The 19537-nt window shown below is 39.1% G+C and overlaps 2 protein-coding genes across 2 annotated transcripts; both read right to left on the bottom strand.

Annotated features, from left to right (window-relative positions):
- Positions 1-617: 617 nt before the first annotated feature.
- On the bottom strand, positions 618-10133 carry LOC117989723 (xanthine dehydrogenase/oxidase-like). Its single transcript, XM_034977134.2, has 17 exons — positions 10091-10133; positions 9144-9301; positions 7648-7808; positions 6911-7284; positions 6606-6826; positions 5772-5874; positions 5566-5693; positions 5059-5346; positions 4549-4710; positions 4163-4291; positions 3577-4061; positions 3323-3506; positions 3039-3234; positions 2179-2945; positions 1909-2101; positions 1122-1235; positions 618-688 (listed from the first exon to the last, which is right to left on the bottom strand). Exons 1-17 carry the CDS (start codon positions 10131-10133, stop codon positions 618-620), a joined length of 3777 nt encoding a protein of 1258 aa, XP_034833025.2.
- A 1995-nt stretch (positions 10134-12128) lies between these two features.
- LOC138403432 (aldehyde oxidase 1-like) lies at positions 12129-15145 on the bottom strand. Its single transcript, XM_069503925.1, has 4 exons — positions 14607-15145; positions 14141-14333; positions 12884-12994; positions 12129-12199 (listed from the first exon to the last, which is right to left on the bottom strand). The coding sequence occupies exons 1-4, from the start codon at positions 15114-15116 to the stop codon at positions 12129-12131; spliced, it is 885 nt and encodes a 294-aa protein (XP_069360026.1). The 5' UTR covers positions 15117-15145.
- Between the last annotated feature and the right edge of the window lie 4392 nt (positions 15146-19537).

Raw genomic sequence — 19537 nt, forward strand, 5'->3', positions numbered from 1 at the left:
CTAAAGATCGATGTATATTATTTTCTGCTGCGTACTGTAAGCGACAGGTCAAGATGGCAATCGGGGAGGTAACGCCCCGCACACCAGCACAACCCCCGCTAACCCAGTACGGGCGGGCGCGGGTGACGTGCGGGCGTGCGCGGCGTCCCCCCGCTTCATACCCCGATTGCCGTTTCAACCTGTCGCGGATTTATAGTTGTATCATCATTATCAGTCCATCGCCGGCTCATTACAAAGCACTGGTCTCCTCTCAGAATGAGTAGAGTTTAGGCCATAGTCTACCACTTTTGCTAGTCTCCTCACTGTTATTTAAATAGCAATTGTTATTTAATAACTGGAATAAAACTAACTCCGAAAAGTTAGACGTAGGTATAGGTACATTCTGGAAATCGAATCTAGGACCCACGAGTGGAAGGCCGACCTACCATAATAATAATTAAAAAACAGCATTATTTTTGTTTAATTTTATTAAATAAAATATACTTACATATTTTTAATAAAATAAAGTATAATAATAATATGATAACTACACAATATTACAAAATTATTGAATAGTCAGGAACGAACAATAAAAATTAAATAATAATTATAAGTAATAATTACAATTTCATTTGTTTTTAATTAAACTTAAATTCTTCCAATCTCGTTTCAGTTGATGTACAAATCTTGTCCACCGAATATGGTCCATCTGAAAAAAAAAGTTTTTTTTAATTTTTTTTGTTTAAATTCCGATACAAGTTAGCACTTAACTGGCAATCTCACATGACTCGTCTGGAACCCTCGTAGCTATAGTTTACAAATTCAACAACTGACAATCAAAGATCTTATATTAATATTATACAGAGGTGAAGTTTGTAAGTTTGTTTATAGGAAGTAATCTCTGAAACTACTAAACTGATTTTTAAAATTCATTCACCAGTAGAAATCTATATTATTCCTGAGTGACATCATTTTCAAAAAATTTAGAGATCCCTATGAAAGTCAATAAGCTAAACGTATAGAAGCCGAAGCGGGTCGCTAGTTTTGAATAAATGGGTTTAACTTTGATTTAGAATGATAAAGCGATACTTCTATGACTTATTTAGATCATTGTAGAGAGATACCATCTCATGGTAGCTTACCTATATGGAACCACTGGGTGGTAGGTAAGCCGGAGTCAAGCCGCGCTGATGCTATGGCGGCCCTCATGGCTAAAGCGATGACAACACTCAGACACGTGGCTGGTTCCCCTGTACCTATTTGCAGAAATGTACAGATTTAAAGAAACAATAGTGGGTCACTAGGGCCTCTGGAGACTGCGACGATCTCTAACGGGTCTCTAAAAATATAAAGTTCTAGGTAGCCCAGTCTAGCAAGGTAGCTCAAGACCAAGTTGTTATTAAAAATATCCCCAAACAACTTTAGAAAAGAAATGAAAATGGAAGTAGAAGCACGATTAGTAGTAGGAGGAGGAGTAGAAGTAGCAGTAGGAGTAGGATTAGGAGTAGAAGGAGTAGGAGTACTAGTAGAAGTAGAAGTAAAAGTAGAAACAGAAGTAGAAATAGAAAAAGTAATTGAAAAGGAAAGGGAACTATTTTTATTCAAATAACACTTTTCAAGTGCTTTTGGATAGTCAGTTAAAATTCTATGCTAATTGAAAAAGGCAAGGAACACTTGTTGTTTTATCTAATAACTAGCTTATTCCCACGACTTCGTCCACGTGGATTACACAAATTTCAATTCCCTGTTTTACTCCCTTAGGGGTTGAGTTTTCAAAAATTCTTTCTTGACTGATGCCGTCGTCATAATAGTTATCTGCATGCCAAATTTCAGCCCAATCCGTCCAGTAGCTTCAGCTGTGCGTTGATAGATAAGTCAGTCAGTCAGTTACCTTTTCCTTTTATATATTAAGAAGATACAATGACCTACCTTTTGCCCCAAATATTGCATCATTACTATATCCTCGTTTTTTGAAGTATATTCTGAAGTTCTGTGGAATATCTCGAGCTTGAGGGACCCAATATTCCAAAGTACGGTCCGTAAGTAACTCGCCAGTTTTTGGCTCATACATCAAATTCTCACACGTCCAATAACCGACTCCCATCATGAATGCCCCTTCAATCTGTTACAAGAAATCAAAATTATATGTTGTTTACATTAATATTTTATCTCAATGAGGTTGAATAACTTGTCCAATACTTGTCCAACATCCAGTTCAGGATTAAAGCTCTGACCGACATCTTGGATTAAATCAACTTGAATAATTTGCCATTCTCCAGTTAGAACATCTATTTCAACTTCAGCCAACGCCACCCCACCTACTGTATATTCCTGTGCATCACTTGTAGTGGTATATCCATGTACTTGTAAGTCAACCTGTGATTCGAATGCTTTCTTCGCCAGTTCCGCCCAAGTAGGATTTACCATCTGATTTCTGATGGGTTCAAGTCTACTCAAAAGTTCTATGCAACATTTTCGTATCCCGATTGCAACGTGTTGAGTTGTAATGCTACCACCGGAGGCACCACCATTAGGTGCAATCACATTATCATTAGGTTTTATCTGAATCTTTTCAACGGGTATTTTTAGTAAATATGCGCAGATTTGAATTGCCTTCGTATTGACACCTTGACCCATTTCAACTCCAGCATGGGTTATGACGACAGTACCATCATCTGAATACAGCGTCAAGTTTACATCATAGTTGAAAGTTCCAGATGCGACCCAATTCATGTAACTAAATCGTAATCCTCGTTTCTTCCATCTATTACTTTTATTAAACATATCAACGGCTGTTTTTCTTTCAGCGTATTGCGCATTATTTTTCAGAGTTTCTGTCATGTCTAGTATATCACCATAATGTTCTGTATCTAAGTTAGCTAAACGCACTTCAAGCGGGTCTAGGTTAATTTCATACGCTATCCTTTCAATCATCAATTCAGCCATAGCCATACTTTCTAGAGTGCCTGATTATAGTAAAATTAAGAAATTTTATAAAATAATGTACACATACATACAATATAAATACAATATTTTCATATTTATATAGATTGTCTCACCAGGTGCCCGACACCATGTATTTGATGCAGTATCAGTGATTGTGGTGTAGACAGTATATTTCCACGGATCCCTCCTGTAGCAATTGGAGTAACAATCTAGCCCAAGTAAAACAAGAGGCTCATTCAAAATGTAACCGTTGTCACTATACATATCATAATAAACGTATTGAATTACTCCTTTTGCGTTTATGCCAACCTAGGATATGGGAAAAATGCATTAAAATAGTACACGTACAGTTTGCTGTACATCGTAATGTTAGTGTAAATCAAAAATTAATTTCTACCTCAAAGTCTCTTGAACATGGTGACCGTTTTCCCATAGCCCTCATGTTAATATTCAGGGGGTTGTTAAATCGACAGGGACGATTGAGTTTGAAAGCTGCAAGAGCGGTAGACACCGCAATCTGTGATGACCGAGTTAATTTGGCACCAAAGCCACCGCCAATTCGACGTACGTAAATGTCGATTCTAAAAAAAGTAATACATTAAATATTTTACTTATAAATACTGAGATTCATAAAAAAACTAGTAAAATTACTTGTTTTGGTCCAGTTTTAGAACCCTTGATGTAGCTTGATGTATTAGATCCATCCACTGCGTCGTCGCGTACAATTTCAACCCTTGTTCTGTCGGATGAGCTACACAAGACAAAGTTTCCATAGTAAAATGATACTGCCCATAAATAGTATTACTTCCTTTGATAACTTTAAAAACATCATTTCCTGTACTTGTGGCATCAGTTTTCCAGAATAATGTAGTTCGAGTAGGATCATTTTTGGCTAATTTTATGTCTAAAATGGGTTTTCTTATGTTAATGTATTCAACATGTACAAAAGTAGCAGCTTTATTAGCTATAGCTTGAGTTTTAGCTACAATAACACCGAGAGGCTGATCAAAATATTTTACTTCTCCATCACAAAATAATTCTTCATTAGCCAAATTATACAAATTAGGGGCTGGTATAAAACTATTGACACCGGGTATATCTGCAGCTGAATAAAATGCTATGACACCAGGCTCACTCTGAAAATTAAAAAACAATATAAGAACTGAATAAGCTCGTTAAAATTTCCAACCATCCAAAAGTTCAAAATATCCCATGGGATATTTATTTGCAATCTTACCAAGGCTCTTGAAGAGTCAATCTTTTGTATTGTTCCAAGTGAAACTTTAGCTAGAACAAACGCTAGAAAAACTTCTCCTTTTAGCGATGGAACGTCATCCGTATATTTAGATTCCCCAGCACATTGGATCTAAACAAAATGAATTTTCACAATAAATAATTAAAAGAAGCAACCAGACGTTGTTCAATAATTTGAAATACACTGTTGATCTCCAGATTTAGGTTTGCCCTTTGGTAAATATTTTCAACCGTTTTTCTTCTATCTTTTATATTATAATACTTTTCTTGTGCCTTTTCTATAACTGTATTAACACTTTTCCCTTACTACTTACGAGAATTTGACTAATGGGTAGGTACGTAATTATTTAGGATTTTGAAATGACTTACTAATCCATCGATTTTTGGCATAGGTTTGTTAAGAGGCCACAGGTCTGGATTTGTGTCAAATACTTGATGACCTTCAGATACCGGCCTGGCGTCTTTCAGATTGATTGCGCCAGAACGATACCGAATGTTAAGTATATGCGGAGGGCATAGTGAAAGCAGACTCTGAAATACAGATAGGTAAATTAGTAATAATAACTATTATTTTTGTCCTGAGCATAACCATAACATAAATTAGGTATTTTATTATTGATGTAAATAATTAAGTAACAGTGAAGGATTACAAAAAAGACAAAAGAAATAATTGTTTACATTACGCGGCAGAAAATAATGTACATCGACCTTTAGGAGGAGACAGCGGATTTGTAGAGCAATGTCTCTGTCGTTGATACCGACAAAATTTCATATAGGTATGAGTGATAGAGACAACGCTCTACAAAGCCAAAATGTCATTCTAAAGGCCGATGTACATTATGTTCTGCCGCGTACTGTAGTTAACATAGCTTTCTTTACCTTGTATAAGAGCCCCAAAGCTACTTGTCGACGATATATTACTGGTGGTTGTGGCAAGTTTTCGACCACCACTAATTCTTTATTCAGCACCTTTAGAGCGCCTTGCAAGGTTTCATTTGTGAACAAATCTTTACCAACCAAATAACGCTCAGTTATGAATGCACGAGTAAATTTTGGGGAAAGCCCTCCATACACAATCCTGCATTCTTTTACTTTATTGGCTTTGTCTAAATTGAAGAGGAAGCCAGCTTGAACAAGAGCGTAAACGCTCTGGGATCGTGGCATTATCTTGAAACAAATTAAAAAATACTTTATGCATATATTATTTATCGTAATAATAGTATTCGAGTAATACTGATGCAGTATTACTTTTGTACTATGGTAGTTATTTTTGGAAAATAACATTTTGCTTCAGTTCAACTAATGTTTACTAACTAACAAGTGTTTTGTTTCAACTAACGTTTTCCAAAATCGTAATTATATGTCATATTATTGTAACAAGTTTACCTTGTGTGTTACTATTTTATATTCTGAACTCAGCGGTGGTAAAATGACATTTAAAATAATTTTTCCCTTCATATCCTCATTCAGAAATACTTGCATTGGTAGCATTTGCTTTTGTCCATCACCTTTTACTGAAAATTATAATTTGTGTGAGTAATATGCGAATAAATTAGTTATTTTAATTTGAACTTCGTGTCAAATTGTCTTACTTATGGTTATCTGTGCTCCAACTGTCTCGAGTAGGATATAAATATCCGATCTGAAATTGGGATATCGATTTTTGATAACCAAATTGCCAGCCAGAGTTGCCAACTGAAAAGTAAGCATCATTAATTTCTTCAATTTTCTGGACAGATTTTAGAAGTCAAAGTTTAGATAATCGTAACCAAATTTTTTGATGTAATATATTATATTCATCATCATGATCAATAGCGTAGAGTCCGCTGGAAGAGGAGGGGTAGTGACAACTGTATTCTGATCTGCCGTTACCACATCGCACTAGATTGCGGCACAACACGGCAATATACGGTTAAATATCTTTATGCTCACTAAGAATATTGAATTCACTTACATGAGAAAATAAACAATAGGTATCTTATCCACAAATAATTTGCGACTTTGTACAAAGAAAGTTGGTAAATTGAAGTACAGAACAAAGTGAGCGAGTCGGTCGAGTGCGCGAATATAATAAGTAATCGGAACGTAAACGTTGTTTAACGACGTTGATGGAGTCTTCGCATTATGACACAATCTGGGTTACCACGTTAAGAAAAACAATATGGGTTGAATATGGTAAGAGAAAAGACTTGTGTAGAATCACGTAGAATCCTATCCCGCGTTCCTATTTATTCAACATAATAACCCTGTAGATAAAAGCCCAATAGAAGGAAACAAGATGATCCTAGAGCTCTGCCGACATATATAATATATTATGTCAATTATGATATATATTATTTTATTTGTATGTAGTACATCATAACAAATAAAATAATAAGTTCATACACAATAAATATGACGTGTTTCCGAATCTTCAATATACTTACATTACTAACAGCAATATGTGCAATCAAATTTATATGGTCTTTCAATATATTAAGGTAACTGAAACCGTCATTTTTAGCTACAGTTACAAATATGCTGATAACATCTGTGAGTGTGTTACCGCCACCAATCACTAAGTTTTGGTCTAAATAGTAACCTTGTAACTCTTGTACACAACTGATATCGATGAGTGTTCTGGGATATTCTAATAATGGGTATACTCCTGAAACAAAATAAATATCTTTTATCAAATGTATCTTTTTGACTATTTGATAACGGTAATCATTGAATATTTTATTTAAACTACCTTTAGCCGTGTTTCCAGCGACCAGCATAAAAGATTCTATGCCATTCTTCCTCCAAATAGCAAACACATCCAACAAAGTATTAGCTCTATACCAATCTTTATTATCCTTCAATTTGATATGTACAACTTCATTAATCAGTTCGTTTCTGGAAACCATGCACCAATCGGATTGTTCACATTTTTCTTTGGAGCATGCTTGTCCAGTTTTGTCACAAAGTTTCAAGTCTTCAATATCTAACAAGGTTGGTATCGGCGCATCACTCGCGAACTTCTTGAAGGCTTCCAATATTGGCCTGTACCCTGTACACCTGCAGATGTTGCTGCCAAGAGACTTCTCTATCTCAAGCATTGTAAGTTGCTTTGATTGTAAGAGACTGAAAAAATTACTATATATAATAATCTTAGATTAAGGATTGGTCTCCGCTACGGTTGGAACGCAGTGCAGACCAAAAGCTGGTATACTTTATCGTGTTTACATCCTATAAAAATAACTAAATAAAGTGACAAACAACGGAGATGGTAAATTTCGTCAGATATTCATAATAATAATAATTATATTGAATTTATTTATACTAATAACTTGTATTATAACAATTAACAACGAATTCTATAAAATAAACTTACATATAACAGAAACTTGAAATTAAACCTAAAACCTCATCGAGACCACCGCAGCGAGGCATTGTACCCATGCTGCTGCCATCGTCAAGTGCAGTGCGGTTTATAGAGCAACTTACCTGTACATATTCATGATCATCCCTGGTGAACAGTACCCGCACTGGGATCCATTCGTCTCCGCGAGGGTCTTCTGCAGCGGATGGTACCCATCCAAGCGGTTGCCAACCTTCTCGATCGTCTTGATATCCCAGTCCTGGCATGATGTTACAGACACCAAACACTGAAAAGGTAGACTGCAATAGACTGGGTGACTGTGGGAGCAGACTAAATAAAAAACCAGTCAAGTGCGGGTCGGACTCGCGCACGAAGGTTTCCGTACCATCTCATAAAAAATAACTCTTTTTATGATGTGACCGCATATTCACGTTTTTCGGATTTTTACCTTCACTACATGATATTTCTACCTGCCAAGTTTCACGATTGTAAGTCAACAGTAAGTGCGTGTTGCCAGTGATGACATATGGATCCGAGACATGGTCGCTAACTATGGGCCCCATAAGAAAGTTCAGAGTCACTCAGCGGGCGATGGAGAGAGCTATGCTTGGTGTTTCTCCACGTGATCAAATCAAAAATGAGGAGATCCATAGGAGAAGTAGAGTAACCGACATAGCTCAACGGGTTGCGACGCTGAAGTGGCAATGGGCAGGGCACATAGTTCGTAAAACCGATAGACGTTGGGGTCCCAAGGTACTGGAATGGCGACCTCGCACCGGATGACGCAGCGTTGGAAGACGTCCACTAGGTGGATAGATGTTTGATTCAGGCGGCGCAAGACTATGGCGTGTGGAAGTTCCTACTAGAGACCTATGTTCAGCAGTTGACGACTATCGGTTGATGATGATGATGATGACGATGATGATGGGAAGTGCCCTATAGGTTTTGATACCCTTGACGGGTCTTGACAGACACGACAGACAGACAGAAATGATCTTATAACGGCGGTTACGCACTCATCCGATCTGAGTCCGTGAAAATACATTCCGAAGTAATTGTCATAGAACTATTTGTATGGTAGCTTATGATATTTGATGTAGATATTTTTTACATCCATATTTTCACGGATTCGGATCGGATGAGTGCGTGATCGCTCTAAGGTTCCTTTTTCTTTTTGAGGTACGGAACCCTACAAAGTAGAAAATAGAACCCCTTCAAAGATAAACTTGCAACTCTTACGCTACGCCTCGCGAAAGTGGGAAAGTCATTTGTGGGAATGAGTGTAATATTTTATAATAGAATCCCACAAACAATTTTAGACTTGCCTTTACACTTGCCTTTAAAAAAGGATTATACAGTGGAAGACTATGTAAATGATAAGAAAGCTTGGATTTGACTCGCTCCAGCAATGCACGGAGCTGCAATTGTTTGTACAGTACGGTATAATAATATTCTAAATTGATCACATGAAAAGAGCAACCGCCGAGTTTCTTGCTGGTTCTTTTTGGTAGGAACGTCATTCTGAACCAGTGGTAAATTAAATTAGTTAACGATTCAAAAGCACTTGTAATAAGTCTACTTGAATAAAAATATATTCTATTCTATTATATTCTATTCATACAGAGTTTATGCCTCGTGGTGCATCGCCAGCACACTTGGCCGCACTGACAATGCAAGCACCACATCCTCCTTCCAAGCAATTATACTTGGTCCCGCGGAGCTCCAACGTACGTCGAAGGTACTCCAAGAGCGTGGTGCTCGAGCTGACCTCACAGCCAACTGAAAAATAGTCATAAGGGTCATAAGACCAGTGTTTTCTTGAGATTATCCCATAGGATAAATCTAGAAAGTACAAAACAATAATTGGTATAAAATTCTAAAGCAATTGTTGCTCAGCAACACGTATGGATCGATCTATATTTTGTAAAAGTTTACGAAATATTACAAAAAAAATATCTGACTGACGCTAGAGGTCAACGAAGTTGCGTAAATATGCTACTCGGGGTCAATGCCGCGTCGTAAGCGAGGCATTGACCCGAGTTTTGTGCGCTATACATTGCGGGTTTGAAAGATACTAAATCACTAAAACTACAACATGAGGCAAATAGTTATTGGTATTGGATTGTGTTTAGGTAGTATAACAATAACGCTAAGTTCGGATATATTTCGGAGAGTGTGCCGAGGAACTTTTCAACCTGGTTCCTTCTTCACCTTTCTACTATCGTACCGCAAGGCATCGCCAAGGTCTGCCCCCGTACGTAGTCCAAATTCCCCGGATACGTACGAAGCGATTAGCCTCCACATTTCTGATTTGAACCGCTAAGCTTTCGAACACCCTTCCAGCATCAGTTTTCCCCTCCAATTATAATATGAGTACCTTCAAGTCAAGAGTGAATAGGCATCTTCTAGACAAGCGCGCTCCATCTTGGCTGCATCATCACTATGCCACCAGGTCTGATTGCAGCCAAGCGCTAGTCTATAAATTTAAAAAAAAAAATTATGCTAGCGTTCTGGTTACAACCTGTATAGTAATTAGTTATTAAGTTACTTTAAAAGATATATAAGTACCTGAATGGCTGATGCCATTAACTTGAAAAGTAACTTTGTCCATCTTGTCCAGGACCATTGCGAGTGAACGGGACGGTGAAATTGGGAAAATTTCATTTGGCTATCTTGCACAGAAAATTGCATAAGCAAACACTATCTTGTTTGATCAATATAGATAACACAAAACCAGCCAAGTGCGAATCGGACTCGCACACCAAGGGTTCCGCTATCCGCACCATCGCACAACGTATAAAACTACGCACTTTTTATTTATTTTTAACTAACTGATGCCCACGACCTCTTCGGCGTGGATTTAGGTTTTCAAAAATCCCGCGGGAACTCTTTCATTTTCCGGGATAAAAATGTCACGCTTCAGTTCTTCAACTAGATACCTATAGGTACCCATGCAATAAATCACGTCAACACATTGCTCCGTTGCGACGTGATTGAAGGACAAACCAATAAACCAACAAACGAACACACTTTCTTATTTATAATAAGAGTAGTGATTTTCATGACAGTAATTTTGAAATTCTTATCATTTGTTGTTATAGCGGCAATAGAAATACACATTCTGTGACAGTTTTAACTAGGTATATAGCTATGAGGGTTAATGAGGTACTAAGCTAAAGCCCACTGACAGACAGACGGACAGATGGGCCGACAGACGGACGAACAGCGGAGGCTTAGGCCCGTTCGCACCCTTTGCGTAAGGAACCCTAAAAGCTAAAACATTACATAATTTTACCAAGATTTAGCTTTTGTAAACTCAGAGCTGATATCAAAAAGGCTATAAACTATTTATATATTACTAGCTGATGCCCGCGACTTCGTCCGCGTGGATTTACATTTTTCGAAATCCCGCGGGAACTCTTTGATTTTCCGGGATAAGTAGCCTATGTCTCTCTCCAGGGTGTTTTACTGAAGAGATAAAAAGTAATGAGCTATTATAATTTAAAGAAACAAATCAAAACAAAGAAACATTATTTTCATGTCATCATTTTATTTTTGCAATAACAATCAGAATTTTAACGTATTAAAAATAATAATAAAGAAGTGCAACAAATCACAGCAAAACAAAAGTTTCATAAATCATAGAACAAACATTGTTGAAACCAAAAACCTTCTACCACTAAGTAACAAAAACAAGAAACAAGATGTTTGAATAATACACAAAGTGAGAATAATAAAACTTTCCCTGAAAAGCAATCCCTGAGACAACAAAGAAATAACATGTAGGTATTAGTGATGTAATGAACGTCATATTTTGGACATTCGCGGATGCGAATGCGAATGCGAATATTCAGTTTTTGTTTAAACAAAAACTGAATCTATAGTAAACTGGATCTTAACTGCCTTGTTTTAAAGCTCAAGTTTGTTTACACATCTACAGCCAGCGCTCCAAGTGGAAACGTTGCGAAATTAAAATCAGTGGCATTGAATTTTTGACTTCAATTCAAGGCTTTTTAGGTCCATTTTACTTTGACGGTATTGTGTTTCGACTCTCGAATTCTAGCAACGTTTGGTGAAACGTAAAATCTTATGCGTACAGTTCGTTTTTTGTTCCGAAAATAACCAAGTTAATACGAATTACGAACGCAACCGATTGAAGTGTCATTCATGCCTAAAGTAGGTATCATTTATTTATTTAAATAAATAAATGATACCAAATGATAAAGAGAAGACTGATAATGTGATAACGAGGTTAAGTTACTTTTTGTTACATTAAAAAACATAAGAAATTAATGTTTTTTTTACTAACCAACCTATATCAATAACTTTTTTTAATATTCGCAAAACATTCGCAGTAATTTCGCGAATGTGAATAATATGCAAAAATATGCGAATATCCGCGAATGCGAATGCGAATATTCGTTACATCACTAGTAGATAATTTTAAGTACTAAATGCAGAAAAAAAATTGTAAAATAATAAGAGTTAACTTAATCTACTAGTCAGTTCTACTCAGTAAGAGCAAAAATACGAACTGATTGTAAACTATCTATTAACTCTATACATAATAAAGAGTAGGATAAAAAATACAAAAAAATAAAAATATTTAGTAAAATTTGAAATGTTCGGGTTTATTTCCTGTTGCCATGCAAATCTTGTCCATGGTAAAGGGACCATCTGAAAAAATATAATAATATTTAATACAAAAATCTACTCAACGAATATACAATGACTAGCTCATGATTGCGACTTCGTCCGCGTGGACTACACAAATTTCAAACCCCTATTTCATCCCCTTAGGAATAAAATTTTAAAAATCCTATCATAATAGCTTTCTGTATGCCAAATTTCAGCCCGATCTATCCAGTAGTTTGAGCTGGGCGTTAATAGATCAGTCAGTCAGTCAGTCAGTCACCTTTTTCTTTTATAAATTTAAATTATTTTCTAAGAAATCCACCTATGGCCACGAGCTCTGTCAATTTAAATAAAACCAGCCAAGTGCGAGTCAGACTCGCGCACCGAGGGTTCCGTAAGTTCGGGTATTTTTTTCGACATTTTGCATGATAAATCAAAAACTAACATGCATAAAAATCTGCGATACGGTTAACGTTACGCCCCTTTCACACGGCAGTCCAGTTTTGCGGGACCAGCTTTTTACTGGATCCTGCAAAACTGAACTATCATGTGAACACAGCGTCCAGTTTTGCAGGATACAGTAAAAAGCCTGTCCTGCAAAACTGGACCGCTGCGCCGTGTGAAAGGAGTGTTACGCACACAAATGCGTTAACGCTTACCGGTACACTCACTACTACAACCAAGGCTGAGCGGCCATCGTGAAATAGACCGTCTCTAAATGATTACCTATCTGGAGCCACTCATTTGGCAGTCCACAGTCTTTCCGAACGGCTCCTAACGCATTCCTAATCGCGAATGCGACTACGACGCTCATGCACGCCGCCGGCTCGCCCGTTCCTGATCACAAAAAAAAATATATAGATTAGTGCTTAGATTAGATTATATTTTATTAATTGCAAAATTGTACCTATGTACATAGGGTCTTAAAAATGTAAAAGTCCAATTACAACCTGCCATTAATGGCGCGCAATTTTACAATAGTGTCAGTTACACATTTAGTACAATTTACATGGAAAAATATACTAAACAAAAACTAAAATATTATGATGTCAAAGAAAAACCTAAAAATGTCTTATTACATGTTAATATTAACTTTAAAAAAAAATGACATTGATGAGTTATAATGAAATCTCAAAATTTGTCGTACGAAGTCATCCACTGCATAAATTTTTTTTTCTTGCAACCATTTTCTTAATTTATGACTGAATTATTTAATTGGAAGCATTTTAATCTCCATTGGCAATTTGTTAAAAAAATTTATGCACATAGAGTAACAATTTTTCTGGTATAATGCTGTTTGCAATCAGCCGCATGCACATAGCACAGGATTCGAAGTGTGGCGGTTGCCACAGATGCAACTAGATGGCGCTATTCAATCAATAGGTAACATTTCATGACGTAGTCCCGAACAAATGTACCGCCGACAGTGCTCACACGTACGTATAAGTCCCGCAAATTGCTAATGCGCGTGGCCGCCATTTTAGTGACGTCAGCACTAGACTGAAGTTTCGAGCTGATGGTATATTTTTATTTCGGCTGACGTCAAAATTACGTAATTTCGATGTTAATGAGTCATGGTTCCAGCGCAATAGCAATTTAAACATAATAATGATGGCCTTCAGCTGGATATTGTTTAAAATATAAAAAGCTTTATCTCAGGATGGCTCTCGTATCTACTCGGTGCCCATACGAAATGGGCGACTTTAAAGTGGAGATTGTTGCAACTTGTGAGAAAGCGATGCAACCACAAATTCATGGTTATCAGATTTTTCCATTACTTGTGCTATCAGACCTACCTACCTGCCAAATTTCATGATCCTAGGTCAACGGGAAGTAACCTACAGGTTTTGGTTTCCTTGTCTTGATATATACGACATTGCATGTCGTAAGGCAAATAGGAAGACAGACAGACAGGCAGACAGACAACGAAGTGATTTTATAAGGGTTCCTTTTTCCTTTGGACATTTAACGGCCGGAACTCACCCTTGGCTCCATAAATAAGTTCAGTACTGTATCCTTTCTCTGTGAAGTAAACGTTCAGCTTCTGTGGGATGTCACAGCCTTGAGGAGGGTGGTAGTCCCATGTGCGGGTGGTCGCCAACTCTCCCGTGCTGGGATCGTAAATTAGGTTCTCGCTCGTCCAGTACCCCATTCCCATCATAAATGCACCTTCAATCTACAAAAAATAAAAATATTTTTTACTAGCTGACCCGGCAAACTTCGTACCGCCTTAACAGTCGATTCTTTTTCAGGCAATTTTTTTAAATTTTTCTCTCCGTAAGAACCATCCTCTTACTTCAAGGAATATTATAAAAAAGAATTAGCGAAACCGGTTCAGCTGTTCTCGAAATTTTCGATCAGCAACAAATTCAGCGATTAATTTTTATATATAGAGATTTCCTTGAAGTTTAGTTACAAAAATTAAAAATTTATAAAAAATAACACTTACTTGTCCAATATCCACTCCAGGGCTAACACTCTGACCGACATCCTCCATCAGGTCAACTCGTCGTACTTGGAACTCTCCCGTTAGTGTATCAATTTCGACTTCGCAAAACGCAACACCGCAAATATGGTATTTTACAACATCAGCTGAAGTAGTCCACGCGTGCACTTGTAAGTCGACCTCGGCAGCTTTCGCCTTCTGTATCAACTCCTTCCAAGAAGGGTTACTCATTTGCTGCTTCACAGGTTCAAGTCTTTTCAGAAGTTCCTCGCAACACCGTCGTACGCCGATTCCCACGTTCTGAGATGTTATACTACCGCCAGATGGGGCACAATTCGGTACGATGATACTATCATTTGGCTTAATCTTGATCTTGTCCATGGGTACTTTTAGTATGTACGAAGCGATCTGTATTGCCTTCGAGTTGACACCTTGTCCCATCTCGATTCCTCCGTGTGTGATGATGACACTGCCATCGTCAGCGTAGACCGACAAGTTCACGTCGAGGTTCATGGATCCAACTGGTTCCCATTGCAGGAGACTGCATCCCATTCCCCGTTTAATCCATCTATTATTGTTATTAAATGTCTCGATCTCTTTTTTCCTCTCTTCGTATCGCGAGTTAGCTTTTAATTTGTTAATCATATCGACCAATTCATCGCGATTGCTGCCCAAGTTTGCTATGTGCACCTCTAACGGGTCTAGCTCCATCTCGCACGCTATATGTTCCACCATCATCGCTGCCATAGCTATGTTCTCTAGAGTACCTGGAAAATACAAAAACAAATGTTGTTACTAACTTATATTCTACACCAGCTGATGCCCGTGACTTCGTACGCGTGGATTTATAGGTTTTTAAAAATCTCATGGAAACTCTTTGATTTTCTGGGATAAAAAGTCTAGTCAGTCAGTCAGTCAGCTTTTTGTTTTATCTACCTAAATAGATATAATACCTAGACTCTATAGGAGTGAGTGACCAGGCTCCTATGCTAGTAAATACTAATGGAAAGAAAACTTTAGTACAGCAAGCTTTCCACCCAAGCTTATTCATCACCCGGCCAATAAGCTCATCTTTGGGTAGCAAACCATCAGACGCTAGTGAGATTAAACTCAATAATAACCAAACTCCAGGCAATACTGATGAAAATGTATGTAAAGTAGTCCCACCGGAGTGGCAAAGAATTCCTACTCTGAGAAACCCTAAGAGGAAAAAATCCACACTTAGCCCTTCTCCTGAAAGAATACCTACCACCAATAGATAGAGCAATCTTCCGGTTGATGAGAATGAAGATCCAAATCTGAAGCAGCAACCTAGACCCGCTAAACCCCCACCAATTATCCTATATGGTATAGATGATGTCAATAAATTAACAGAATTGCTAAGTGGTTATTGTAGACAAAAGCAAGTTTTATTACAAGATTGTGAACAAAAACCAGTTACGTGTAAATTCAGATGATGTTGAGATCTATAAAAAGCGAAAAACTGTTATTAGAGAACAAGGCTTAATTGGACACACATTCAACAGAAAAGACAACAGGTTATGCAGACTTGTGATTAGAAATCTGCATCACACAACACCTATCGAGGCTATAAAAGAAGAAATAGAAAAAACAGGAAACACTGTATCTGGTGAAATAATTAATGCTAGATATGGCCCTGAAAAGAAACCAACAAATACGTTCTTCGTTAACCTTCTTCCTCATACAAACAACAAACTTACTAAAGAAATCAAGTATATATATCATCAGTCAGTTGTAATTGAAGATCCGAGAAAAAAGAAGACAGTAGTACAATGCTAACGATGCCAGCAGTATGGCCACTCTAAGAACTATTGCATGAGACCCTACCGTTGCGTAAAGTGTGCTCTATCACATAGGAAAACATATATATCACATAAAACATCCGAATGCTCAAAACGCGATAGAAACACACCTGCAAAATGTGCGCTGTGTCTCGGCCCGCATCCAGCGAACTATAAAGGCTGTGAGGTCTATAAAGAAATCTTGGCAAGGAAAATAACTAAACGACCAATAAAGAATCCAAGTCAAACTATAAAACACCCGCGTGACCGGGTTGTTGAACAAGATGTTCACTCAACATATTATATGGACAAGAGGTACTATGCGGAAGCCCTGAAATCGAATAATAAACCACAACCTCAAGAACCTCAAACAACAAATAACCTTATGAATTTAGAAAAGATCATTATGAATGATCAAATTTCTCATAATCAATATATTATGAGAAATTTGATTTAATCTTACAACAGATGAGTACTTTAATGAGCCTCATTACAACCCTCGTCGATAAACTAGCTAAAAAATAGGTCTACGAGTAGCTACGTGGTACATAAATGGTTTAAGTCCTAATAAAGCAGAGGCTGAGCTCCTGTTAAAAGAACATAAAATTGAAACTCATTGTAAACAAGAAACAAGAAACTCATTGTACTAGTAACAGTAGTATTAAACTTGATGGATTTAACACTTATTGGACCAACCACCCTGATGGAAAAGCTCATGGTGGGACATATATTATCATTAAAAACCACATAAAACATCACCCCCTTCCTGATTTCCAGACAAGCCATATTCAAGCCACTATCGTAGCAGTTAAAGACAAATGCGGATACTTTAACTTGGCTTCCGTCTATTGTCCACCAAAACATAACATTAGTGAAGCCATGTTCACAGAGCTCTTTGGGAAATTTGGCGACCGCTTTGTGGCAGGTGGCCACTGGAATTCGAAACATACGTACTGGGGCTCAAGACTCACGACAACGCGAGGCAGGCAATTAAATCTAGCTCTAGTTTCTAATCATCTTGTGCCTATTTCGACTGCCGATCCAACATACTGGCCTACAGACAGGAATAAAATACCTGACCTCTTGGATTTCTTCATTGTGAAAGGACTGTCTCAACATTACTTTAAAGCTGAATCCTGCTATGACAGCTCCTCTGACCACACTCCAGTCTTACTGACTGTCAGCACTAGCATCATACATAATGAGAGACCAGAGACCCAGTTTGTACAGGGTCTCTGGTACTTGTTGTCAAGTATACAGATTGGGACTCTTTCCGTGAGTTTTTAGAACAGAATATCTGAAAACACCAGAAGATATTGATAATGCAACTCACCATATAACCACTCTTATACAAGAGGCGTGTTGGAGAAGTACACCTACTCTGAGCGATGAACGAATAACTGCAAATGTTCCTCGCAGTTCACGTATTGTACTTACCAGGTGACCGGCACCAAGTGTTCGAGGGAGTGTCGGTGAGGACATTGTAGCAGGTGTAGTTCCACAGGGCCTTGTCGTAGCAGTTGGCGTATACGTCCATGCCCAGCGCCAGCAGTGGCTCGTTGACAATGTACCCATTGTCGCCGTACAGGTCGCAGTTCACGTATTGTACTTACCAGGTGACCGGCACCAAGTGTTCGAGGGAGTGTCGGTGAGGACATTGTAGCAGGTGTAGTTCCACAGGGCCTTGTCGTAGCAGTTGGCGTATACGTCCATGCCCAGCGCCAGCAGTGGCTCGTTGACAATGTACCCATTGTCGCCGTACAGGTCGCAGTTCACGTATTGTACTTACCAGGTGACCGGCACCAAGTGTTCGAGGGAGTGTCGGTGAGGACATTGTAGCAGGTGTAGTTCCACAGGGCCTTGTCGTAGCAGTTGGCGTATACGTCCATGCCCAGCGCCAGCAGTGGCTCGTTGACAATGTACCCATTGTCGCCGTACAGGTCGCAGTTCACGTATTGTACTTACCAGGTGACCGGCACCAAGTGTTCGAGGGAGTGTCGGTGAGGACATTGTAGCAGGTGTAGTTCCACAGGGCCTTGTCGTAGCAGTTGGCGTATACGTCCATGCCCAGCGCCAGCAGTGGCTCGTTGACAATGTACCCATTGTCGCCGTACAGGTCGCAGTTCACGTATTGTACTTACCAGGTGACCGGCACCAAGTGTTCGAGGGAGTGTCGGTGAGGACATTGTAGCAGGTGTAGTTCCACAGGGCCTTGTCGTAGCAGTTGGCGTATACGTCCATGCCCAGCGCCAGCAGTGGCTCGTTGACAATGTACCCATTGTCGCCGTACAGGTCGCAGTTCACGTATTGTACTTACCAGGTGACCGGCACCAAGTGTTCGAGGGAGTGTCGGTGAGGACATTGTAGCAGGTGTAGTTCCACAGGGCCTTGTCGTAGCAGTTGGCGTATACGTCCATGCCCAGCGCCAGCAGTGGCTCGTTGACAATGTACCCATTGTCGCCGTACAGGTCGCAGTTCACGTATTGTACTTACCAGGTGACCGGCACCAAGTGTTCGAGGGAGTGTCGGTGAGGACATTGTAGCAGGTGTAGTTCCACAGGGCCTTGTCGTAGCAGTTGGCGTATACGTCCATGCCCAGCGCCAGCAGTGGCTCGTTGACAATGTACCCATTGTCGCCGTACAGGTCGCAGTTCACGTATTGTACTTACCAGGTGACCGGCACCAAGTGTTCGAGGGAGTGTCGGTGAGGACATTGTAGCAGGTGTAGTTCCACAGGGCCTTGTCGTAGCAGTTGGCGTATACGTCCATGCCCAGCGCCAGCAGTGGCTCGTTGACAATGTACCCATTGTCGCCGTACAGGTCGCAGTTCACGTATTGTACTTACCAGGTGACCGGCACCAAGTGTTCGAGGGAGTGTCGGTGAGGACATTGTAGCAGGTGTAGTTCCACAGGGCCTTGTCGTAGCAGTTGGCGTATACGTCCATGCCCAGCGCCAGCAGTGGCTCGTTGACAATGTACCCATTGTCGCCGTACAGGTCGCAGTTCACGTATTGTACTTACCAGGTGACCGGCACCAAGTGTTCGAGGGAGTGTCGGTGAGGACATTGTAGCAGGTGTAGTTCCACAGGGCCTTGTCGTAGCAGTTGGCGTATACGTCCATGCCCAGCGCCA

This window comes from Maniola hyperantus, chromosome 16 (genome assembly GCF_902806685.2).
Source record: "Maniola hyperantus chromosome 16, iAphHyp1.2, whole genome shotgun sequence".
NCBI classification, from domain to species: domain Eukaryota; kingdom Metazoa; phylum Arthropoda; class Insecta; order Lepidoptera; family Nymphalidae; genus Maniola; species Maniola hyperantus.

What these genes read in the sequence shown, in the direction of transcription:
- LOC117989723 (XM_034977134.2), bottom strand. Translation starts at nt 10,133, where the DNA reads ATGGACAAAGTTACTTTTCAAGTTAATGGCATCAGCCATTCAG. An exon ending in ATGATCATGAATATGTACAG is followed by an intron (nt 7,285 to 7,647) that starts GTAAGTTGCTCT and finishes TAATTTTTTCAG; the next exon opens with TCTCTTACAATCAAAGCAAC. An exon ending in CTGAACTGGATGTTGGACAA is followed by an intron (nt 2,102 to 2,178) that starts GTATTGGACAAG and finishes TTCTTGTAACAG; the next exon opens with ATTGAAGGGGCATTCATGAT.
- LOC138403432 (XM_069503925.1), bottom strand. Translation starts at nt 15,116, where the DNA reads ATGAACCTCGACGTGAACTTGTCGGTCTACGCTGACGATGGCAGTGTC. An exon ending in CTGGAGTGGATATTGGACAA is followed by an intron (nt 14,334 to 14,606) that starts GTAAGTGTTATT and finishes TATTTTTTGTAG; the next exon opens with ATTGAAGGTGCATTTATGAT. An exon ending in AAATGAGTGGCTCCAGATAG is followed by an intron (nt 12,200 to 12,883) that starts GTAATCATTTAG and finishes ATATTTTTTCAG; the next exon opens with ATGGTCCCTTTACCATGGAC.